Source organism: Rhea pennata, chromosome 3 (genome assembly GCF_028389875.1).
Source record: "Rhea pennata isolate bPtePen1 chromosome 3, bPtePen1.pri, whole genome shotgun sequence".
Taxonomy (NCBI): domain Eukaryota; kingdom Metazoa; phylum Chordata; class Aves; order Rheiformes; family Rheidae; genus Rhea; species Rhea pennata.
Window position 1 is genome coordinate 129703883 of NC_084665.1, and position 25157 is coordinate 129729039.

Here is a 25157-nt window from a genome sequence, read left to right on the forward strand (position 1 = left end):
TAACTGTAGGCACCAGTACAAGCTGGGGCTGACCTTCTGGAGAGCAGCTCTGCAGAGAAGGACCTGGGAGTGCTGGTGGATGACAAGTTGACCATGAGCCAGCAATGTGCCCTTGTGGCCAAGAAGGCCAATGGTCTCCTGGGGTGCATTGGGAAGAGTGTTGCCAGCAGGTCGAGGGAGGTGATCCTGCCCCTCTCCTCAGCCCTGGGGAGGCCTCATCTCGAGTCCTGTGTCCAGTTCTCGGCTCCCCAGTCCGAGAGAGACATGGAGCTACTGGAGAGAGTCCAGCGTAGGGCTATGAAGATGATCGGAGGGCTGGAGCACCTGCCCTGTGAGGAACGTCTGCGAGAGCTGGGCCTGTTCAGCCTGGGGAAGAGCAGACTGAGGGGGGATCTGATCAGTGTGTACAAGTACCTGAAGGGAGGGTGTCAAGGGGACGGGGACAAACTCTTTTCAGTTGTCCCGTGTGACAGGACAAGAGGCAATGGGCAGAAATTGAAGCACAGGAAGTTCCGCCTGAAGGCGAGGGGGAATTTCTCCCCTGTGAGAGTGACGGAGCACTGGACCAGGTTGCCCAGAGAGGTTGTGGAGTCTCCTTCTCTGGAGATCTTCAAGGCCCGCCTGGATGCCACCCTGTCTGCCATGCTCCAGGTGACCCTGCTGAGCGGGGAGGTTGGACTAGATGATTTCCAGAGGTCCCTTCCAACCTTACTGGTTCTATGATTCTATGAACAATGTGTGCCATGGTGCAGTTAACAAGAGACCTGTCCCCAGACTGACCTGTGCAGGCAGCTTGAATGGTCTTGCCAGCCTCCCAGATCTGTGCATTAGAAAATGTGGCAGTAGTTTGATAACGTGCTGCATTTGTGGGACATCCTATTCTTTCCCCAAGCCTTGAAGTTTTTGCATTTCTTGCTTAAAATGTTATGGTGGGATTCATCTCTCTTAGAATCTAAGTATCTCCACCCAAATTACTCTGTTTCATGTTATGGTCCCTTCAAAGACACAAGCACTTCCAGAGTCCAGTTCCTCTGGGGAAGAGCTGAGGAAAAGCATCCTTGATATGGCTATTCCTTTCCATTGCCTTTGAAGGGAGACCAGTGTGACTAGTACCCATGGAGATACCTACACTATACAGTTTAAAATGGGGTGAGACTTCCCATGCTAGGTCTCTATTTGTCTACTGTATTTGCTGCTAGTTACACCATTTCTCTTATTTTCTACGGGCAAATTTGCATCCATAGACTACTACTATGGGGCATAAATACTCTGGCATACACTAGTCCCACCCATAATACCAGGATTTTTGTCACTGTACCAACAAAAGAAGTGATCCTGATTTATTTCATAAATACGCTTAGTGATTCTTCCCATGTACCAACACAGTTAGACTCAGTTTCTTTCTTATTATTAAAGAAATATATAAGTACCGGTTTTGGTAAAGCAGAAATTCCTGTAGCTACTGCATTCTCCTCTCAGTTTTCCATTTCTAATGATCCATTCTCTAATGAAACCATCCCAGGACTTCAAAATGCATGTGGGTGTTTCTCTCCCTCTCCTCAGGAGCTGTAGATGCAGTTGGCAATGCTTCCACAGCGGGCAGATCACGATCTGTCCAGTAGTAAAACAGGGCACATATTGCTGTACTGTCAACACTGTTCCCTCAGGCTCCCATGTCCAGCCTTTGGCTTGAAACCAGATGACCCTGAAACCAGAGAGCAGACACTGACTAGCACATCCTTCGTACACCTGGCCTGAGATGTTCCTCTAAAACTGTCCCAGCAGGTTTCATGCTCCCTCAAGACACTCCCATCACGACCCCAGGTACGTAATTCCTACTCCCAGTCTCATGCTCTAAAAACCAACACCTGAGAGGGTAGGAAAAGAGACAGTGTGTTCCCAGGTCATCTGGCTCATTATGAAAAAATTGGGGCACAGAGAGGTGATTTGGGCACCCAAGGCTTCATGTCTGGAGCCAGACCTTTTCCGTCAGTCTCCAGACCCTGGCCTTACAGGCCAGCCTACTTGCATCCTTCATACCCTGTCCTATCTTCAGCTCATGTGGAAGCAGGCCTGAGCCCTTCCATGTCAGCAGCCACAAATTAGTGGCAGTAAAACCAGTACTTCAGAGATCAGCAAGTGTTCTGGTATTGTGGAAGGATCCCTATTTGGGGGAATCCTTTTTAAATTACTGTCAGATTGAGCTTTGACTTCATGGCCAGGCTTGGTCTTCCTATCCTTGAGGATGCTACAGCATACAAACCTTATAGTCCTGTCCTAGGTCATTCTTTTGGGGCACCTTTTGCTGTATGCAAAAGAGACTGCAAGCAGGAGATTCACACTTTGCAAATATAAAGTAATTCTAATGTACACAATAGGTATCTGGGTTTAGCTCCCAGGCTAAATGCTAGTCTGCTCAGACCCCCAAAAGCCACTGATGAGTCTCTGATGGTTGGGCAGTCATGGAGTCCAACACATATACTATGAGAGGGTAGAGAAGGATTGGCTTCCATAGCTCCCTGCAATGAATCCTTGATATTCATGGGTTGCCATCTCCTGACTGTTTGTTTTTCTCCTTTAGGATTTTGTAAATTTCAATCTTGCTGTTTTTATTCTTGAATTCTTGAGGTGGTCCCTATCTGCATCTTTACAACCCTGCCTTGTCGACTAAGCCTGATGTGTGATGGTGTGCTGTCCTGGTTGAATTTCCCTTTATCATCTGGAGAGCCAACCATCTGACCAAAAGGAGCATCTGCTGTAGGGTGAGATGGATCAGATTTCATATCCATTAACTGTATTTTCCAAATATACAATGACTGTAAAGTACAGGCTAATATTAAAGGCTCTGAAAGGTCAAGGAGTACAGTAACGAGTACTAACACTTAACACCTAGAAAAGATCAGTAAGAAAGTGTAGCAGGTGGGAGAAGAGCTGAATACATATTAAGTTTTATTCACTGAAGAATTCTCTTCAGTATTCAGCTGAATTGGGAGAATTATCGGGTTTGCGTGACAAAAGTATGTTTTCCTCTTTCATAGCCATGGATTCACAGGAGGGCAGATCAGATGATGCTGAAAAGGAACATGCGGCTAAAAAGTTACTGGTGGAAAGCTGTGAGAAAGAAGGACTGGATGCAGAATACTGGCTCCCAAAACTTTTGGAGATACTGGGGGTTAAGTCCAGAGAAGCTCTGAAACATCTGCAATATGAAGACTACCTTAAGCTGGAATGTGAAGTACAGTATCCCTGGGAGAAAAAGGCGCTCCAACAACTGCTGGAAATAACAGACAAGAAGACAACTGTTGAGGAGCTGCAGAAGCAGCGCCTGGAGATGACAAAACAGAGGCAAGAAGCAGCCAAGTTAGCCCTGACGGAGTTGAAAGAAATGCAGAAAAGCAGCAGCCACAGCAAGGAATGTATAAGAAAGAAAGAGGAGGTGCTCTGGAAAGCCTTGGACATTCCTCAAGAGCTCTGGACACTACCTGAGAAGACATTAGTGGAGGGGTTGGAGAGGATACAAAAGCAACTGGAACAGCAGGAGGAATCAGTGGGTAGGAGTGAGAATGTCTCCGATAAGGAAGTCCTGAGGCGAGCATCAGGGGGACTGGCTCTGCAGGGCATTTACAGAACTAACAGCCTTGCAGACATGCTGGCAAAGCGAGAGCAGCTCATCAACATTCCTGATGGATTCAAGCTCACTGGTCCAGAACAAGGGTCACTGCTTGAGAAGAAAGAGTTTTCATCCTCTTCAGCAGAAGCCACTTTTACCAAGTCCATGGAGCAGCTGGGGTTCAGCCTCAGCATTGCAGCCAAAGCCGGGTTCTGGGGTTCTAGTGTTGAAGGTGGTGTAGATTACAGCAGCTCCTCACAGTCAGAGCAAACTCACCAGTCATGCTCCGAGCAGGCATACCTTTGCACCACTAAGTACCAGTACATCCCTCTGGCCTCCTGCTACTTCCAGAAGCATCAGCTTCACCTCTCGGATGCGGCCCTGCAGGAGCTGCAAGACATTGAGCAACTTCTGAGCATCACTGAGGAAGCAAACAGGATCGACATGCTGAAAAGCAGGTGTGGGAGCTTCTTCAGGAGATTTGGGTCCCACGTAAACCAGGGCCCCCTACACTTTGGGGGAATATTCTGGTGGAAAGCATCTACAGAAGGGTTCAGGGCTGAGCAGCAGGAAGAGATGAAAAGACAAGCATCTGAAGCACTGAATGGCTACATACAGGCCAGCTATAGTGGCCTTTGTGTCAGTGCAGGATTGAGCGCTGATATTTCAAAATACAGTTCTGAGGCATCATTTCAGGGAAGAGATGGAAGAGATGCACAGAAAACAATTCAGCTATTTGTGACCAAAACAGGAGGCCCATCAGAAGTGGATTCCTTTGCTCAGTGGAAATCTGGGATAGTAACTAGTAACACAACTTGGTGTATTATTGACCGAGGCTTTCATTTGATCCCAGTGTGGGATGTAGTCCTGTCTAACCACAGCAACGATTTTAAATCTGCTCATCGAATGAGTAGCAACCTCCGGGCTGCATATGAAGCTCTAACTAATCACAAGGTCAGCATGCTGTTTGGAGAGGAACTAGTCAGTGCAATGGAAGAGACCAGAGCTTTCCTAGAGGCAGTGAAGGCCTGGGAGGCCACAGTGGATGAAAACAAATTACTCATGCTGATAGATTTCAAACAGAATCTGAATGAAAAAACAAAAAATCATAGTGTCTGGATCAATGCGTGCCTGTCAGACAAAGCACTGCAGGAGTTTCTGGTAAATACCGTTTTGTCTTGCCAGAAGTCACCTTCGGAAAATACCTCGTATATCAAATCTCTGCTGAGATGCCTGCTGGATCCTCATGTGTATTCTGTTAAGGATTTTCCTAGGACTTCTTTTATTATGCAATGGATCTTTCACACTGAGCGCACAATTCCTGAAACTCCCAATATTTCTGATTTTGAAGATCTCAGTAAGACACTGCTGCAAATGAAAGATTACATCCAGGAAGTTACCTATGCACCAGCAGCCTCTGCATCTGCTATTCATGAAGCAAAGATAAAAGCCACTCTGACCATAAGCCTATCTGTTTATTCCTTACTCCAGTTTCTCCAAGACAGGGGGCAGAAAGACATAGAACTGTTAGTGATTTTAGTTATGACTAGCACAGGATACCAAGTGGAAAGCAACACTTTCCAGTACCTCCTCGGATGTCCAGAAATTAATTACATTATAAAGGAAATGCAAACAGCACATAAAGAATATCTGAGTCTCAAAGACCAGGATGTTTACAGAGCTCAGGCCTTCCTGCTGCTGACGGGTCTAACTGTAACACCCAAATATAAAGAGCTATCTTTTGAGCAGAAGCATGACCGTTTAGTTGTCATGAAAGATCAAATGAAAAATTCATGGTCCACAGAGATAAAAACTCTCCTTGAAAAGCACAATGCAAACAAAGACTGGGAGATGCTGGAAAAAGACTTGCATTCTTTTATCAGTGGATGCTTGGATGACACATTAGATGATCTGAAAAAACACAATATAATCAAAGACATGGAAGACACTTTTCAAGGAATAAAACCTTCTAGTCAATCTATATCAAAATCTGAGCAGAAATCTTGCAGTGAATCCAAAATAAATGAAGTATCTGCAACCCTGGAGTTCCTCAATTTACTCAGGTGCCTTGGATTAGAAAGTTACTATCCAAGAAAAATGGGGACAGAAGATTTCCACCTAATACACAAGATATCTTTACATGACAGCCAGCCCAGCAAGGACAATGAACTACCATTTTATTTCTTGCAAAAGCTATTAATGGTGGATTATCAGGTGAGATACCTAGTTTGCAAAGATGGAAGTAACCAGGAAGTAACACAAAAAAAAATCCCAGAAAATGAGCACGAACCCTCTGACACCTTTGATGATTTTTTCACTGATTTTGGTGAAGGATCCACTGAGTCTGCAAACAGAGAAAGTCATGTGCACCCCATGGACCTCCAGATGGCAATTTTTCATTGTGCTGATGATTTCATGAGACAGTACATTTCAACAAAGCTCGCTTTTTGCCAGTTTGCGCTTCCCCTCCTAGTACCAAATCCATGCACCTCACAGATAGAGTTCCCTCTCTGGTCCCTCAGCCAAATTAAAAAGAGCTGGAAAGGGACGGAAAAGTTGGGAAAGCAGACCACAATTAAGAATCACAAAACCAAACTGATTTACCAGGCAGACACACCCATTGTGTCCTTCATACGGATTGGGAGTTCTCCTTCCTCTTCCAAGTCGCAGATCCTGAATGCTCTGCTGAATAAACACAAACACGACACTTTCTTCCATCGACACTGCAAAGGCAGCACCAAAGACTGTCTTCTGATGAAAGGTGTTGTGGAGATCTCTTGGTACTGTCCCAGTGGAAGAAATGATGACACTTTTGACTGCTGTGTTGCTTTCTGTAATCTGCATGGAGATGCAAAAGACCATGATCCACAATTGCAGTTTTTACAGGAGATATCTTCTGTGAATGTGGTTCTCTTATCTGAGTCTGATCAGAGTGACAAGAAAGGCATGAAAATTTTACGTGACCTGTGGCAGTCTCAAAAGCCTTTTATTTGTCTTTTAACTGAGAAAGAGAATGTTGCACCTAGCCGATCTAGTCAGAACATAAAAATAGGCATCAAGAACAGAAATGAAGCAGAATTAATAGGTGAACTGATAAAAACAATCAGAGACCTACTAGCAGGGTCAAACAACCTTTTAAGTCTTGATGCCTGTCAGGACATAGCTCGCCAGTATGGATTCATTATTGATGAAGATGCAGAAGAGTGTGTGACAGCCAAAGCAAAGGCGAAGACATTGGTGCAACTCTTGAAAAAAGAGAAATTGTCTGAGATTAAATCACAGCTATTGCCCCTTCAAGGAAAACTATGGTACACATGGTGTACAAAGGACAAAGAGCTCACCCGTTTGCAGGAAAAAAGGAACAAGAGCATAGAACATCATCGGAGCCAAATTCAGTCAGAGAAGTCTGCAATACGAAGAAAGCAACTGGATAGAGCGTTCCCCCTCAATCAGTTGATGAAATCAGTCCTTAGCTTTCTCCAGTCAGAGTCAGAAGATACCAAGAAATACTTCCTGCAATGGATGAAGGTCTTTATGGATGACTTGACCTCTGACCGTCTTGAGGAACTTAAGAAAGCATATCATCAGTTATGGCATCAAATCCTGGCAACAAAGAAAAGTAATGAACAAAACAATCTGAAAACTCTATTGATGAATAAGTTAGAAGCGCTCTCAAATGAAATCAATGATTCATCCATTGGTCTTGAGCACATTTTGAGAGAGGTAGGGCAGATTCATGAAGCTCTAAACTCAATGAACTCAAAAGATGAGTGTTTTTACAAACTACCTGAAATTGCAGCTGATCTGATGGTTTCAGGGTATCCAATTGAACTGATGGATGGTGATGCTTCCTATGTACCATTACAATGGATCGGGGCAATCTTTGACAAATTAATTGAAAAGCTAGGGGACAAAAGAGTGTACGTTCTTTCAGTGCTTGGCATCCAGAGCACAGGGAAGTCAACCCTGCTCAATGCCATGTTTGGTCTTCAGTTTAATGTCAGTGCGGGGAGGTGCACCCGCGGAGCGTTTATGCAGTTGCTTAAGGTGGATGAGAAACTCCAACAGGATGTGAACTTTGATTACATGCTGATCGTTGACACAGAAGGACTTCGTGCCATAGAGGTGGCCAATAAACAGTCACTTAATCATGACAATGAGCTAGCCACCTTTGTCATTGGCATCGGCAACATGACTCTGATCAATATCTTTGGAGAAAATCCTTCAGAAATGCAAGATGTCCTGCAGATAGCTGTGCAGGCTTTTCTGCGGATGAAGCAAGTCAATCTCTCCCCAAGCTGCTTGTTTGTGCACCAAAACGTTGGAGAAATAACTGCAAAGGAGCAAAACATGGAAGGACAAAGACGCCTGCAGGAAAAGCTGGACAAAATGACACTGACAGCTGCCCAGCAGGAATTCTGTGATGCCACCTGCTTCAGCGATGTCATCCGCTTTGACGTGAACACCCACATTCATTACTTTGCTCACCTCTGGGAAGGAAACCCACCAATGGCACCACCTAACCCCACTTACAGCCAAAACGTGCAAGAGTTAAAGAGTAAAATTCTCCAAGCTGCCAAGAAGGAATCACAGGGCAGTATATTAAGGCTCTCGAGCTTGAAAGTTCGTATTAGTGACTTGTGGAATGCCTTGCTAAATGAAAATTTTGTTTTTAGCTTCAAGAATTCTGTGGAAATTGCCACATACAAGAAACTGGAAACAGTATTTAGCCAGTGGACCTGGCAGCTGAGAAGTCACATCCTGGATTTGCAAATGAAACTGGACAATCGAATTCGGAATGGGGAATTGCAGAGGATCACCACAGAACACCTTGAAAAACCAGCAGGAAAGAAAAATGCCGCCATCATGAAAGAATTGGAACAGTATTTCAGTGAAGACAAAGACTGTGAGATACTTGTTCAGTGGAAATCCAACATTGAATTGAAGCTGAAGGAACTGAAAGAGTCACTTCTTGCTGAAACTAGAAGGAAATGTGAAAAACTTATTGAATTAAAGAAGAATCAGGGTATACTGGATGAAAGGAAGTCACAATATGAAAACGAGCTCCTGAAAAGGAGCAGGGAGATGGCTTTATCTTTAAAAGGCCAGGAATTAAGTGAAAAAGAACTGAGAAAGAATTTTGATGCTCTCTGGCTCGTCTGGGTTACTGAAGTATCCTCTGCTGCTCCACCTCCAGAAAAGATTAATATTGATGTTGATATGGAAGATGTCCTTCTAGAACATTTTAAGGAGCCTAATGTAGCAGCAAGAATCAAGGTATTTTCCAAAAAGCACACATTTTCTGTTGACTTGCAGAAACATGTCATTAAGAAAAAAACTTGGGGCATCTTGCCTACCAGTCTAGATGATGCTGAGGTAAGCCACATATATCGCATTACAGATAACATTATGGCATGTGTGAAGGCAAATATTGATAAGAAAGAGAAGGACAAAATGGATTACAGTCGAAGTTTTATTCATGAAATACTGAATGAAGTACAGAACGGTATAAATTCTGTCCCTAGCAATGCAAAATATAGTTTTAATAAAGATTACAGAATAGATTTTTCTCTGTATCTGTGCAGAATGGCAGCAGAAAGGTTTAAAGAGATGCATGAAGCATTCAAAAAAGCAAATGATCCAGCCATCTACCTAGAAAGTAAGAGAGAAGATTTCTTTAAATGTTTCCAGATTTCCTGTCAAGGAGCAACTTCTATCACAACATTTGCTGATTTTTTGTGCAATAAGATTTCTCCAGCTCTTTGCCAGGCAATCTATGAGAAGACAGCTCTTTCCATAGCTCAAGACATGATGGTTAAAGTCCCAGATTTTCGTAACAATAGGTGTCATCTGGAGCTTTGCATATTGAAATACCTGGCACAAGAGGAAAATTTTGAGAAATTCCAGCACTACTTTTATTTCCCAAAAGATTTTTTTGAGGAGTATGTGAAGAAACGTGTTGATGAGTACTGTTTAGATAAGAATAGGAGGCTGGAGATGTTCTTAAATGACTCTCTTACTCATTACTATGAAAACATTCAGTCAGCTGTTTTTACATCAACCAGAGTTGTCAAAGATAGAAAGAACAGAAATGACAAAATCTTTCTTTGGCTGGATGAATTCTGCAGCACACTTAGAGAGGTGCTAAACTTGCCTAGAAAGGACCTGAAAGGCATTGAACATCTCAGGATAACAGACATAGAGTTCCTGAATAATGCCATGATAGAAAAATTGGCTCTCCTGCAAGATGAACTTAAGCAAGGGTTTGCTAATGCTGATATGAGCTCATTTGAAAGGCAGCCACACGCAATACTGGCTGAGCAGTTTGCAGGGTGCTGGGAGCAGTGTCCCTTTTGCGGGTCTGTTTGCACAAACACTTTGTCTAAACATGATGGAGACCATCAGCTTGCTTTCCATCGTCCTCAGGCTTTGACAGGGCGGTATTGGCATAAAACAAACAATCTAGTTATTGACATTTGTACTAGTAGTGTTGCAAGTGATTGTACATTTAGGATTGGTGAAGACACGTGGATTCCTTACAAAAAATACTGGGATGCGGGGCATCCTTATTCTACTTGGAAAATTCTACCTGATTCATCTATGCAATTGTACTGGAAATGGTTTGTGTGTCATTTCAGGACACAGCTAGAACACCACCACAACAGGAAATTTCAAGGCAGAGGAGAAATACCTTATCAATGGAAGAAAGTTACAAAGCAGGAAGCACTCTCTGAATTGGACAAATTTTAGGCTAAGTTGATATGAAGGAAGAACTGCAAGTACTCTGCGTTTTAGATTAATGTAATACATGTATATCCACAAAATATTATTATGATCTCAAGCCATGAAAAGAAAACTAACTGCTCAGAGATTTAGGTGAAACAAGGGGTGCTACTCCTGCCCCTTCTTCCTGCTCAGTTCCATTGCTTCCTGACAAGGTTTTCTTCCCTTCTTTCCACAAACATTGAATTCAGTTTTGTGCTAGAGCAAAAAGAAAAGCATTACTGCAACAAGCAGTCATATGGCCAAGATCAAGTACTAGATGAAGAGTAAAGACGACATTAAGAAGTGCCAATCTTATCAGTTGTTATGAGAAAATGGTACCGCCAAAAAATAGCTTCCTTGCAGCACATACTTGTTCCACTTAGAGAGAACTGTGGTATCTGAGAGCAGTTCAACAGCTGTGGGGACCTGTGATATTTTGTCTGGAGATTACTGTTCATTTATATATAATCAAGTAACTTTCTGTCTTTGAAGTTGCTAAAGCAGTTAGTATCTGTGTGGACTGAGTGATTTAACTCATGTAACTAGGTGTATTTCATGTGTTAAGGTGTATCCAGCCTTCCACGTCCCATTCCTACTCAGGTGCCTGGGCCCAGCTAAATTTCCTCTGGCTCTTAGCCAAGCCAACTGCTTTTGTGATTTTCTAGTCATGAAGAGCCAATTTCAAGAATGATACCTTTTGCAGCTTCAGCAGCAATTGTCAGTGTGCGATCTTAGTTTTTCTGCTATCAATACAGGCAGTTGTGAATTGTGTAATGCTATAGAGAATGTGCAACTGTCTCAGATTATACCAGTGAGCAAGGAGATAGATGGGTAGGCGAGTGTGGACTGTCTGCTCCACAGTTCCCACAACACATCTGGAACTCCAAGGACCTGACACTCCTGCAGTTGGCCAAGTGTGGTGATTTGCTATAATCCCTTGTAGTCTTTGATAATAAATGTGTTGAATTGGAGCGGACTGGTCTCTGTAAGTGCTGTTTCTATCCAAGTCACAAATTGTGATGATCACCAAGAAACACCGAGGCTGAATCCAGGCAGAATGTCAGCACCTTTCTGGTATGCGAGGAAGACTGCCTGTGCCCAGTGCCAACAAATTCATATGCAAGGCACCCCCCATGCCCCACCTCAAATCCACTTGGGTGGCTTTGCACATTTGGGGCATTGGAGTCCCTTCCCAGCAAATGCTCAGCGTGCTCCCAAACCATCTCCTCCACCCCTACCTACCAGAGTAGGAGAGAACTGGGCCAGGAGCCCTTTGCTCTCCAAAGGCTGCCCATGCCATACTGAGAGTAGGTAACCTGTCCTCATGCCCTGGGCCACCCTGAACATGCCTGCATAGCCCCTCAAGTACAAATAAATGCTGGGCATTTCTAGCCCAGCTTCCTCCACAAAGCAGGGTCAGCACTTAAACTGAGTTGGGGCTGCTTGGGCTTTTTTCAGCCTGTTCTTAAAAACCTCCAAAGACAGGTATCCCTCAGCCTCTCTGGGACCTTCATTCCACTGCAAGTAGATACAACCATAACTCAGGAAATCTTGCTGGACCTAGTAGGGTCCGGAACCCCCTTTACACCAGGTCCCCTCAGCTCCCCATAACATGGAATAGTACCTGTATAACAAACCCAGCACCCCCGTAACAGGCCAGGTCCCCTCAGCTTACCCGTAACAGACCCGACTCCCCTCAGCTCCCCCATAACAGGGCCCAGCACCCTCGTAATAGGCCAGATCCCCTCAGCTCCCCATAACATGGCACAGAACAGTGATAACAGGCCCTACCACCCCAATCACAAGTCTAGGCCCCCTATAATAGGCCAAGTCCCCTTAGTTCCCCCATAAGAAGGCCCAGCACCTCCACAACAAGTCCAGCAGCCCCTAACAGGCCAGGTCCCCACAGATCCCCTGTAAAGCGCCCAGCTCCCCTTGCCTCCCCTGTAACACGGTACGGCACCCTCATAACAAGCCCAGCACCCCTGTAACAGGCCAGGTCCCCTCAACTCCCTCGTAACTGGGTCCAGCACCCTTTCAGCATGCCAGGTCCCCAGAGCTCCCCCTTAAGAGGGTCCAGCACGCCACAACAGGGCCCAGTATTCCCGTAAGAGTCCAAGTCCACTCAGCTCGCTGTAACATGGCACAGTACCCTGATAACAGGACAAGCTCCCCTCAGCTCCCATGTATAAGGTCCCAGCAACACCGTAACAAGCCCAGCAGCCCCTAACAGGACAGGTCGCCACATATCTCCTCTAACAGGCCCAGCTCCCCTCAGCACCCCCCCATAACAAGCCCAGTTCTCCCAAAACACAGCCCAGCTCCCCTCAGCAGCCCCATAACAAGCCCAGTTCTCCCAAAACAAGGCCCAGTGCCCCTCAGCACCCCCCATAACAAGCCCAGTTCTCCCAAAACAAGGCCCAGTGCCCCTCAGCACCCCCCATAACAAGCCCAGTTCTCCCAAAACAAGGCCCAGCTCCCCTCAGCACCCCCCATAACAAGCCCAGTTCTCCCAAAACAAGGCCCAGCTCCCCTCAGCACCCCCCATAACAAGCCCAGTTCTCCCAAAACAAGGCCCAGTGCCCCTCAGCACCCCCCATAACAAGCCCAGTTCTCCCAAAACAAGGCCCAGCTCCCCCAGCACCCCCCATAACAAGCCCAGTTCTCCCAAAACACAGCCCAGCTCCCCTCAGCACTCCCATAACAAACCCAGTTCCCCCAAAACAAGGCCCAGCTCCCCTCAGCACCCCCCATAACAAGCCCAGTTCTCCCAAAACAAGGCCCAGTGCCCCTCAGCACCCCCCATAACAAGCCCAGTTCTCCCAAAACAAGGCCCAGTGCCCCTCAGCACCCCCCATAACAAGCCCAGTTCTCCCAAAACAAGGCCCAGTGCCCCTCAGCACCCCCCATAACAAGCCCAGTTCTCCCAAAACAAGGCCCACTGCCCCTCAGCACTCCCGTAACAAGCCCAGTTCTCCCAAAACAAGGCCCAGTGCCCCTCAGCACCCCCCATAACAAGCCCAGTTCTCCCAAAACAAGGCCCAGCTCCCCTCAGCACCCCCCATAACAAGCCCAGTTCTCCCAAAACAAGGCCCAGCTCCCCTCAGCACCCCCCATAACAAGCCCAGTTCTCCCAAAACAAGGCCCAGCTCCCCTCAGCACCCCCCCATAACAAGCCCAGTTCTCCCAAAACAAGGCCCAGTGCCCCTCAGCACCCCCCATAACAAGCCCAGTTCTCCCAAAACAAGGCCCAGCTCCCCTCAGCACCCCCCATAACAAGCCCAGTTCTCCCAAAACAAGGCCCAGCTCCCCTCAGCACCCCCCATAACAAGCCCAGTTCTCCCAAAACAAGGCCCAGTGCCCCTCAGCACCCCCCATAACAAGCCCAGTTCTCCCAAAACAAGGCCCAGTGCCCCTCAGCACCCCCCATAACAAGCCCAGTTCTCCCAAAACAAGGCCCAGCTCCCCTCAGCACCCCCCATAACAAGCCCAGTTCTCCCAAAACAAGGCCCAGTGCCCCCAGCACCCCCCATAACAAGCCCAGTTCCCCCAAAACAAGGCCCAGCTCCCCTCAGCACTCCTCAAGCTGCTGGCCTGCCGCTTCAGCAACCAGCCAATCAGGAAACAGCTAACTGTCCTACACCCACCAATCACGAGGCACCTACCAGGAGCCGTCGCTGCAGCAGCTTCTAGAAGCTTCCCCAGGCCCGTGGGGACTTAGGGACTGACCAGAGAAAACGGACATAGGAGGAAACGAATTAACGAACTCGCAGACAGTGGCTCTGTGGGGAGGGGGCAGCCCCACAAAGACCCCTGTGGCCAAGTTAGTCAGCCCTCAAATGAAAAATAATAACACCTCAAAGAAATGGGGGGGGGGGGTATAGGAGGGGGAGCTGATGAAAAATAAACCGCAACCAGACCCGAACCCAGCCACCCTCTGATGGATAAATAAAGTAAAGCCTACAGTATGTAGGTAAATGAATGGCTCTATGGGCAAGTGCTGGGGGGGGGCCTTCTGCTAAAAAGGAGCAAGATAATTTCAAGCCCATAACAGACTTCCTAAGTAAATAAAAAATGTGCAATCAAGCTGCTTAATCTACCAAAAGACAGGGAGAAAAAAAAAGTGAAACAGCTGACAATCAGAAAGAAATACCCACCCACAATAAAGTGAAGACCTGGGAACCCTTTCCCCTTCCGCCCAAGAGCTGCTCAGGTACGTTTGGGACCAGGAAGGCTGCGGTGGAGGTCGCTGCGTTTCCGGCTGGCGTGGCGAGAGCCGTCTGCGGCTGGATCTCCGGCTCGGCCGCTCCTTGGTACGACCCCCTGGGCACTGCTGCCCGGATGGCTTCTCCCCTTGCGCCACGACAAGTGCCCACGTCTCGGGCAGCTCCTGGAGCAAGGACCTGCCCCTTGTCTCCCCACCCCACTGTCTCCAGGACCAGGAGAGACCGTGGCTAGCGTTGGACCTGCTCTTCTGCTTGTCATGCTTTGTCTCTGCCCTGTCCCTGATTCTGCAATTGCTTAAATCGTTGCACATCTGTGGTAAGAGCCATGAGAATCTCTAAATTCACTACCTGAGCTAGGAGAGCGAGGTGACCCTCTCAGGACAGCCTCCAGACCTCCCCGCGGACCTGAGCATCCTGGATCTGATTTTCCCACTGGAGAGTGTGACCAACTGTCACCAGGGTCAGCAGGAAAGAGATGGACTCTGCAGCAAGGAAGTAATGGGCCTTGAGGACCTCCCCTTCAGCACTTCAGGATGCTGCCCACATGCAACAAAAATGTCAGGAGGTGAGAGCAGGCAGCAGGCCTTCGTTAATGTTTATTACTGATACAGAGCTATAAGCGTGTGAAAGTGTGTTACAGACAGAGCAGAGATACTGGATCAAACACAAGCTATGACTTGGTTAACAGTAAAATTCCATGATATTTCCATTCATGAGGAGATCAGATGAGAGGATCGTATTGATCCATTTTGACTTTAAAATTACAGACTTCAGCAAAGACTGCTTCTTGGAGTCTATGATTCTAAGTTAAACCCACCCTCCACAAATGGGTTACAGAAAGTCAAAGATGTTATGTATTGACCATGGCATCATCTATGTTCATATCTTGCAGATTCTGCCGACTATTGTTCGGTTTCTTTCCAGAAGGCTAGCCCTTGAGTTTGTTTTATGCACATTTCTGGAAATAAGAACAGGAACTGAAATAAAAAAGTACAAAATAAAATTCTTCTTCCAGCTGGAATCTCTTTGACTGCCTGCAATGGATGCCAATACATTCAGTCCATTAACAGACAGATTTCGTGCTGTGAGATGCCATGTTGAGTTGATAGCTGTTTCAGCTCACAGATCACATCTTTCTTTGTAAACTTCTCCCATTCTGGAGGGATTGATCCTTTGCCCTCAAATTTTGCACAGTAATCTTGTTCCAGTTGTGAGCGGAAATGGCACACAAACCATTTCCAGTATGCTTGTGTGGAGTTGTCTGGTGTGATGCTCCAGTTGGCATAAGCTGGTCCTGCTTTTCTATAATTTTTAAAGGAAATTTCATTGTTACCGTGAAGCACAAGGAAACAGTTACTTGCTACAAGACTGGAGCAAATCTCGATGACAAACTGGTTTGTTCTAACCCACTGGGTACCATTCAGGACTTGAGGACGATGGAAGTGAACACTGTGGTCCCCGTGATGACCAGGTATTGTGTTTGTGCAAAGAGCCTTGCAGAATGGACATTGCTCCCAGCATCCATGGAGCTGTTCAAATAATATTTTATGAGGTTTCAAGATAAAAGGTTTCATATCAGTCACTGAAAATTCCTGTTTCAGGTTTTCTAGCACAGGGATCAGTGCTTTACTGATTGCCTCCTTAAGGAATTCTATGTCATGTATTTCCTGATGTTCAATGTTTTTCAGATCACTTCTGGGAAGTTCAAAATTATCTCCAAGTCTTCTACAAAATTCATCCAGCCATAAGGATACATTTCCGCATTTGTCTTTGACAACTTCAGTAGAAGTAAAAATAGCAGAAACAATAAGAGTCTGAAATGAATTCAGGGACATATTTAAGAAGTTCTTCAGCCTTGGATTTTTCTTGTCTAAGCAATAGTTATTAACACAATTTTCGATGAAACTTTCTAAAAAATCTTTTGGGAAATGAATGTACTGCCTGAACTTCTCAAAATTCTCTTCCTCTGCAAGAGAAATGAGAATAGCCATTTCAAGTTTAGATCGATTGCCATTGAAAGGTGGATAGTTAGACCTCATCTCACAGGCTATGTCAATAGCAGTCTTTGCATACACTGCCTGTCGAAGAGCTACTGAAAGCTTGTCACACACAAAACCAGCAAATGCTGTGATAGAAGTTGCTCCTTGGCAGGAAATCTGGAAACTTCTGAAGAAGTCTTCTCTCTTGCTCTCCAGATAGAAAGTTGGATCGTTTGCTCTTTTGAAAGCCTTATGCATATTTTCAAACCTTTTTGCTGCCATTTTGCATAGAGACATTGATAAATATATTCTGTATCCATTAGTAAAGATATATTTGGAGTTACAGGCTACAGAGTCCACCTGTTTTCTTATTTCATTGAGTATCTCATGAATGTAACTTTGGTTGTAATCCATTTGCTCCTGTTCCTTTGTGTCGATGGTCATGCTGACGAGCTGTGTGATGCGCTGTTCAAGTTGCTCAATTCTGGTTATATCATAGCTGTCCAAAGGCTTTTTTGTGAATGGCAGTGCTCCCTTCAAGACAACATGCTTGGAAATATCTGTGGTAAATGCATCTTTCTGCAAGAAACACTTTATTTTCTCGTCTATGTTTGGTTCTTGTTTGAAATGCTCCAGCAGAATATTCTGAATATCAAGGTTTATGTTTGGTTCTGCAGAAGGAGGTGCATTTGAAGATACTTCATAGACCCATTGTTTCCAAACGACATCAAAGTGTTGTCTCAGCTTTTCTTCATTCAGCTCTTCATTCTTTAGTGACAAAGCCAGCATTTGGCTTCTTTTGAAAAGCTCATGTTCATATTCTGACTTCTTCTGATCCAGTTTACTGTGATTCTTCTTCAGTTCAATGAACTCTGAAGACTTCCTCTGTGTCTCATCAACAAGCACGTCTTTCAGATCTTTCAGTTTATTTTCAATGTTTGCTCTCCACTGAATCAAAATCCCACTGTCTTCATCTTCCCTAAAATACTGTTCCAAATCTTTCAAGATAGTCTCATATTTCTCTTGAACTTCCTCCATAAGGCTTTTTCGGGTTATGTGCTGAATTTCTCCCTTTTTAATACGATTGTTCAGTTTCATTTGCAAATCCAGGATGTGACTTCTCAGCTGCCAGGTCCACTGGTTATATATAGTTTCTAACCTGTTGTATGTGGCAATTTCCAGAGTGTTTTTGAAACTGAAAACAAACTTTTCATTTAGCAAGGCATTCCACAAGTCACTAATACGAACTTTCAAGCTCGAGAGCCTTAATATACTGCCCTGTGATTCCTTCTTGGCAGCTTGGAGAATTTTACTCTTTAACTCTTGCACGTTTTGGCTGTAAGTGGGGTTAGGTGGTGCCATTGGTGGGTTTCCTTCCCAGAGGTGAGCAAAGTAATGAATGTGGGTGTTCACGTCAAAGCGGATGACATCGCTGAAGCAGGTGGCATCACAGAATTCCTGCTGGGCAGCTGTCAGTGTCATTTTGTCCAGCTTTTCCTGCAGGCGTCTTTGTCCTTCCATGTTTTGCTCCTTTGCAGTTATTTCTCCAACGTTTTGGTGCACAAACAAGCAGCTTGGGGAGAGATTGACTTGCTTCATCCGCAGAAAAGCCTGCACAGCTATCTGCAGGACATCTTGCATTTCTGAAGGATTTTCTCCAAAGACATTGATCAGAGTCATGTTGCCGATGCCAATGACAAAGGTGGCTAGCTCATTGTCATGATTAAGTGACTGTTTATTGGCCACCTCTATGGCACGAAGTCCTTCTGTGTCAACGATCAGCATGTAATCAAAGTTCACATCCTGTTGGAGTTTCTCATCCACTTTAAGCAACTGCATAAACGCTCCGCGGGTGCACCTCCCCGCACTGACATTAAACTGAAGACCAAACATGGCATTGAGCAGGGTTGACTTCCCTGTGCTCTGGATGCCAAGCACTGAAAGAACGTACACTCTTTTGTCCCCTAGCTTTTCAATTAATTTGTCAAAGATTGCCCCGATCCATTGTAATGGTACATAGGAAGCATCACCATCCATCAGTTCAATTGGATACCCTGAAACCATCAGATTGGCTGCAATCTGTGGCAGCTGAAGAAAATACTCATCTTTTTGAGTATTCACATTCAAAGCTTCATAAATCTGCCCAGCTTCCCTCAGAATGTGCTCAAGACCTATTGTAGAAGCACTTATCTCAGCTGACAATGCTTCTAACTTATGCCTTAATATATCTCTTGCATTGTCATTTTCTGCAGGGTGTTTTTTCTCCTTCATTTTTGTCCACAAGGCATGATATTTCTGCTGGAGTTCTGCAAGGTGGTCAGCTGACAAGACATCCATGAATATTTTCAACCACTGCAGGAAGTACTTTTTGGTGGTTTCAGAATCTGACAGAATAATTTTCAGGACTGGCTTCATTAGCTCATTTGGGGGGAATCCTTTTTCCAACTGCTTCTGTCTTATAGCATGTTTTTCTGACTCAATTTCACTGCGATGCTGTTCAATGCTCCTGTTTCTCTTTTCTAGCAGGCGAGTGAGTTCCTTGTCTTTCCTACACCACTCATGCCATAATTCTCCTTGAAGAGGCAACAGCTTTTCCTTCACGCTTGCTATATTCTCCTCCTTGCATAAGGCCACCAGTGCTTGTGCCGTAGCCTTGGCCTCTTTGCAATCTTCTTTGTCTTCATCAATAAGAAATCCATATTGGCGAGCAGTTCCCGCACATGTGTCCAGACTGCTACTACCCTCTGCATATTCTAGTAAACCTCTGATTGTGTTTGCCAAATCATCAACTAAGTCTGCCTCGTTTTTGTTCTTGATAGGTATTTTTATGTTGAGATTGCTCTTGTCAGATACTTTGATGTCTCGTTTAGTTATACGCAAAGGAGTGCCCTCTTTCTCAGTAAGAAGGCAAACAAAAGGCTTTGGGGACTTCAAGAGATCACGTACAAGCTGCTTACCTACCTCATTCTCATCAGAAGTGGTAAGGAGGACCACATTTAGAGAAGCTATCTCCTGTACAAATTTAACTTGTTGTTTGTGTTCTCTTGCATCTCCATGTAAGTTAGTGAATGCAATGCAGTTCTCAAATCTGTCATCATTTCTTCCACTGGGACAGTACCAAGAGATCTCCACAACACCTTTCATCAGAAGACAGTCTTTGGTGCTGCCTTTGCAGTGTCGATGGAAGAAAGTGTCGTGTTTGTGTTTATTCAGCAGAGCATTCAGGATCTGCGACTTGGAAGAGGAAGGAGAACTCCCAATCCGTATGAAGGACACAATGGGTGTGTCTGCCTGGTAAATCAGTTTGGTTTTGTGATTCTTAATTGTGGTCTGCTTTCCCAACTTTTCCGTCCCTTTCCAGCTCTTTTTAATTTGGCTGAGGGACCAGAGAGGGAACTCTATCTGTGAGGTGCATGGATTTGGTACTAGGAGGGGAAGCGCAAACTGGCAAAAAGCGAGCTTTGTTGAAATGTACTGTCTCATGAAATCATCAGCACAATGAAAAATTGCCATCTGGAGGTCCATGGGATGTATGTGTGTCAGACCTGTTGTAACAGAGACATTGATTTCCTCATGATTAGCATTTAAAAAATCACTGTAAATATCTGAGTAATCATCTGAGCACTCAGGACCAAGGCTTGTTGCATTCAGTGTGCTCAGAATGCCTTCTTTTGCTTTGCTGTCATCCTGGCAAACCAGATATCTTACACGATAATCTAGCATCAGCAGCTTCTGCAAAAAATAGAAGGGGTATTCACTGCCAGTTCTAGGCTGGCTGTCACATAGAGATGTCTTATCAATAATGTGAAAATCTGCAATCCCCATTTTCCTCGGGTAGTAATTTTCTAGTCCCAGTTGTTTGATCAAATTGAGGAACTCTTGGCCTCCGGAACCCTCATTCATTTTAGGATCATCTGACTGTTCTGCTGAGGGTGATGACTTTGATGAATCTTTCTGTTTAGTCCCCTGACAAATGTTAATTAGCTCCTGCTTTATAACTTCTTTCTGCAGATCACAGTTGAAGACTGCATATTCTCCATTTATAAGGGAATTTAGATCTTTTTCCAGAGCACCTCCAGGATCACATCTACCATGCTTTTTCAGGATATCGCTGACTTCTTCTGACAGTGAGTTTCCTATGTTATGCTTCATCTGAGTCAAGAAATTAAACTTCTGTTCTGGAGACATGTCTTTGCGTTTCGCTGTTGTACTCAGAGCTGTCAGGAGCAGGAAAGCTTGAGCTCTGGAAGTGGCTTGGTTCCTCAGATTCATGTAGTATTCATGTGCTTTTTTCATTTCACTTAACATGAAGTTAACTTCTGGCAATTCAAGGAGATACTGAAAAGTGCTGTTTTCTTCTCGATATCCTGCACTCTCTGCAATGCAGAGTAGTAATGATGCTACATCTGTTTCCTCTCCTTCTCTTAGAGTCTTCAGGAAGGAGCACAAAGCTAAACTCAAATTTAAACTGACTTTAACTTTTACTTCTGTCTCTACCTCTGGAAGAGATGCAGCTTCTTCCATGAGTTCCTTCATTTTCTGAAGACTGTGCAAGAAATCAGTGAATTCATAGACACATGGTGTTCTGGGGGGCTCTTCTTCATCATGAAATACCCACTGCATAATGAAAGAAGATTTGGGGAAATTGTCCACTGAATAGATATAAGGATCAAGAAGGCAACGCAAGATAAATTTTATGGACAAGGTATTAGGAAGAGATGAATATTTGCATAATGAAACTGTTTTTACCAGGAAATCTTGCAACACCTTGTCTGCCAGGCAAGTGCTCACCCAGATCTTGTTGCTCTTTGTTTTTTCATTCAGATTCTGCTTGAAGATCATCAATTTAATTAGCTGCTGCTCACTCCCACTGACTTCCCAGGACTTGATTTCCTCTAGGAATGACTGGGTTTGTCCCAAAGCACTCACTGTTCCCTCCTCACGCAATGTATTTACAGGTAGGTTTGTTAATCTTTCATAGGCATCCCGGAGGCTGCTGCTCAGCTGATGAACATTTCTGAAGTCTTGTCCATGATTGGATAGGATTATGTCCCACACTGGGATCAGCAGAAAGCCTCGGTCAATAACACACCAGGATGTGTTACTGCATTTTAGTTCATTTTTCCAGGATTTGAGGGAATCTACCCCAGCTGGGCCACCAGTCTGGGCCACAGAGAGGTGAACTTCTACTTCAAATGATCTTCTATCCGAGCCTTGAGCTGATACCTTATTGGAGGTTATATTAAGTATTGGTGCTGCACTGAAGCTAATACCACTATAGCTGGCCACTATGTAGGAACTGAGTGCTTCAGATGCTTTTCTCTTCACCTTCTCCCGCTGCTCAGCCCTGAACCCTTCTGTAGATGCTTTCCACCAGAATATTCCCCCAAAGTGTAGGGGGCCCTGGTTTACGTGGGACCCAAATGTCCTGAAGAAGCTCCCACACCTGCTTTTCAGCATGTCGATCCTGTTTGCTTCCTCAGTGATGCTCAGAAGTTGCTCAATGTCTTGCAGCTCCTGCAGGGCCGCATCCGAGAGGCGAAGCTGATGCTTCTGGAAGTAGCAGGAGGCCAGAGGGATGTACTGGTACTTAGTGGTGCAAAGGTATGCCTGCTCGGAGCATGACTGGTGAGTTTGCTCTGACTGTGAGGAGCTGCTGTAATCTACACCACCTTCAACACTAGAGCCCCAGAACCCGGCTTTGGCTGCAATGCTGAGGCTGAACCCCAGCTGCTCCATGGACTTGGTAAAAGTGGCTTCTGCTGAAGAGGATGAAAACTCTTTCTTCTCAAGCAGTGACCCTTGTTCTGGACCAGTGAGCTTGAATCCATCAGGAATGTTGATGAGCTGCTCTCGCTTTGCCAGCATGTCTGCAAGGCTGTTAGTTCTGTAAATGCCCTGCAGAGCCAGTCCCCCTGATGCTCGCCTCAGGACTTCCTTATCGGAGACATTCTCACTCCTACCCACCGATTCCTCCTGCTGTTCCAATTGCTTGTGTCTGGCCTCTAACTCCTCCACCAGAGTCTTCCCAGAGGGATGTTTGGGTTCCATGGAGAACTCTAGAGTGTCGCACAAATTTTCCTCTTTCTTTTGCTTACCTTCTTTATGGTGATCCCTGCCTTTCAAGTGTAACTCCTTTACTTCCCTCAGAGTTGCTTTACTTTCCTCTTGCCTCTTTCTTTCTTCCTCCATACATTCTTTGTGCTGCTGTTTCATCTTTGCCTTGCCATGTGCTTGAAGGAACTCTTTCAGGGCTTTTTTCTCCCATGTGTACTGTGCGTTGCTTGCAAGCTTTAGGTAGTCTTCATCTGTCAGATGTTTCAAGGCTTGTGTGCCAGTAACTCCTAGCTGTTTCTCTAATACAAGGAGCCAGTATTCTGTGCAGAGGCCCACTTCTTTCAGCACCTCTGCCAGTCCATTTTGCCCAATGTCTCTCTCAGCAGCATTTTCTGTTGTGTTCTTCCCTGCAGACATGGCTGTGGGAAGAAATGCAAATATGCCTTCTCATTGCATCCAGATGAAGAGGTCCTTGCCTCCCCTCTATGCATGCTAGTTGGGCTCTGCAGTGGGCTGGCCTCTGACTGCTGTTCACAGCAGTGCTTGAGTCCTGGTTTGTGGACCCAGTCCTGGAGGAATCATCTGGTAGGGCTGAGTCAGGAGGAGCCACAGTTCATCCCCTGTTCCCCAGAGGAAGCACTGAGACCACATGTTCCTGCAGGATGCTGTGATGTGACCCATTCCCTGCACTAGCTGTCAACAGGACTTAACTGGTACGTTGCTGGACTCTGCCTGCTTTTTATCATCTTTGGTAAGTTGTAGTGACTGGGAGAAGTCTCTAATGGCTGTGCCATTAGAGACAAGGCAAACATTGTGCTTTTCTTCAAAAAAGCGTTTGGGTAACTACAGAACATCCAAAACTACAGAACTTCCTACGCAAGTACTCATGGCAGCCGTGTCCAGGCACAAGAAGGAGAAAAAGGAAACTGAGTACAGCCAGCAGGGATTTGTCACAGCAAGTGTGGTGCAGCAGTGAGTAAGGGCCAGAGAGGTGCGGGGATCTCTGCCCTTGACTAGACATGGACCTGAACAACCTGCTCTACATTGTCCCTGCTTTGAGGGGAGTGCTGGACTACAGACTTTCAGGGATCCCTTCTAAACTCTATTTTTCTACATTTTTATGATTTATTTGAGTCAAAACTGTTTTGAGAAAAGGAGAAAGATTTGGGATTGTGCTCAAAATCTGTTTTTGAGCCCCACATACACTCATCCCCTTGGATCAGAGTCAGGTGTCAACAAGAGATGTCTGTACAGGCAGTAGGGGATACCGCACATACTGATCACCCTCAATATAGCATCCTTAGCACCAGTGAAGCAATAACAGGATATGCAGATTTAAAGTTGATTTAGAGACTAATGAGGACATCCCAGAAGAACTGTCTGGAGCCTTTGGATCAAGTGATGCATGGATGCAGTAGATCTCTCTATATACAAGATTTGTAACTGTGGTTCTTAGTTACATTGATTGACTTAAAAGAAGGCCTTAGGAAAGCCAAAGGAGTTAATGATGGTGGGATGTGAATGTAAAGCTGACTGGGAACAGTATTCTGTCATGGTTTCAAAACCAAGTGGCACTTACAACCCAAGTAAAAGGAGAAAAGTAACAGGGGAAGAGTAACAGTAAGGGAAGAGCTCTAGACATAAGGAATAAACATATCAAAGTATATGTGGCGTAACGAAAGGGTCCCTAGCCAGAGAAGCTCTCCCTCCCCATCCCACTACTCACTCCTGTCACTGCCCTGGCTTCACAAGAGGGTCAGGGCAGGGGGAGTCACGTTGGAAACAAGCCTTTAACAAACCGTACAAAACAACACAGAGACCTTGGGAAAGCACAGCTCTCACTTGCCAGTTCTGGCCCTGTGCAAATCTGTCATTTTACACCTCTGTCTGCGCTGTAACTCTGGAGTGCATGTGGCCTTCCTGTGTTAAGAAATTGCAGCTCAGAGAGGAAACTTGACTGGTCCCTCAGCTCCCAAATGCGAGCTAGCACCTTCCTCTCTGGTCCCCTGCTCCCAGCATCAGGGAGAGGACAACTGATCCATGCAGACAGGACGAGGGGTAAGGATGAGTGAAAGCAGAAGCTGCGATGAGGGGCTGAAAGAGGGGATGGAGGAGCTGGGAGGCGGGAGAGTGGCATCAGCTGTGCAAAGGCAACTGGGAAGGGAGCACACAGGGAGTGGAGAACAGCAGAGCGTGGTGAGGGCTCAGAGAAGAAATGTCTGGAGGAGGCTGGAGATGGGGCTGAGGCTGGAAAGGGAGGAGAGGAGGAAGAGGATGGTGCCAGAAAGGAGGCAGAGAGGCGCAGGATCCAGTGTAGCAATTTCCCTTTCACATTCACTTTCACTTTCTCACATTGCCTTGTTCGACCCGTTTCCCTTCCCCATATGCCCTGCTACAGGCTTCCAAATCCGATCCCTTCCCCATATGCCCCGCTACAGGCTTCCTTCCAATCCCTTGTGCCCGCTGCGCCTGGAGCCCACGGGCTCTTCTCACCCGGGATTGTGCTGTGTCCAGCCCTGC

At 45.6% G+C, this 25157-nt stretch overlaps 2 protein-coding genes across 2 annotated transcripts; one reads left to right on the top strand and one right to left on the bottom strand.

The window, feature by feature from the left end:
- The first annotated feature begins 3040 nt into the window (after positions 1–3040).
- Positions 3041–11327, top strand: LOC134139047 (interferon-induced very large GTPase 1-like). Its single transcript, XM_062573373.1, has one exon. It carries the CDS (start codon positions 3041–3043, stop codon positions 10358–10360), a length of 7320 nt encoding a protein of 2439 aa, XP_062429357.1. The 3' UTR covers positions 10361–11327.
- Positions 11328–15167: 3840 nt separating this feature from the next.
- On the bottom strand, positions 15168–25152 carry LOC134139048 (interferon-induced very large GTPase 1-like). Its single transcript, XM_062573375.1, has 2 exons — positions 25131–25152; positions 15168–23056 (listed from the first exon to the last, which is right to left on the bottom strand). Exon 2 carries the CDS (start codon positions 23052–23054, stop codon positions 15657–15659), a length of 7398 nt encoding a protein of 2465 aa, XP_062429359.1. The 5' UTR covers positions 23055–23056; positions 25131–25152; the 3' UTR covers positions 15168–15656.
- Between the last annotated feature and the right edge of the window lie 5 nt (positions 25153–25157).

Coding starts and splice junctions, on each gene's coding strand:
- LOC134139048 (XM_062573375.1), bottom strand. CDS start 23,054: ATGTCTGCAGGGAAGAACACAACAGAAAATGCTGCTGAGAGAGACATT.
- LOC134139047 (XM_062573373.1), top strand. CDS start 3,041: ATGGATTCACAGGAGGGCAGATCAGATGATGCTGAAAAGGAACATGCG.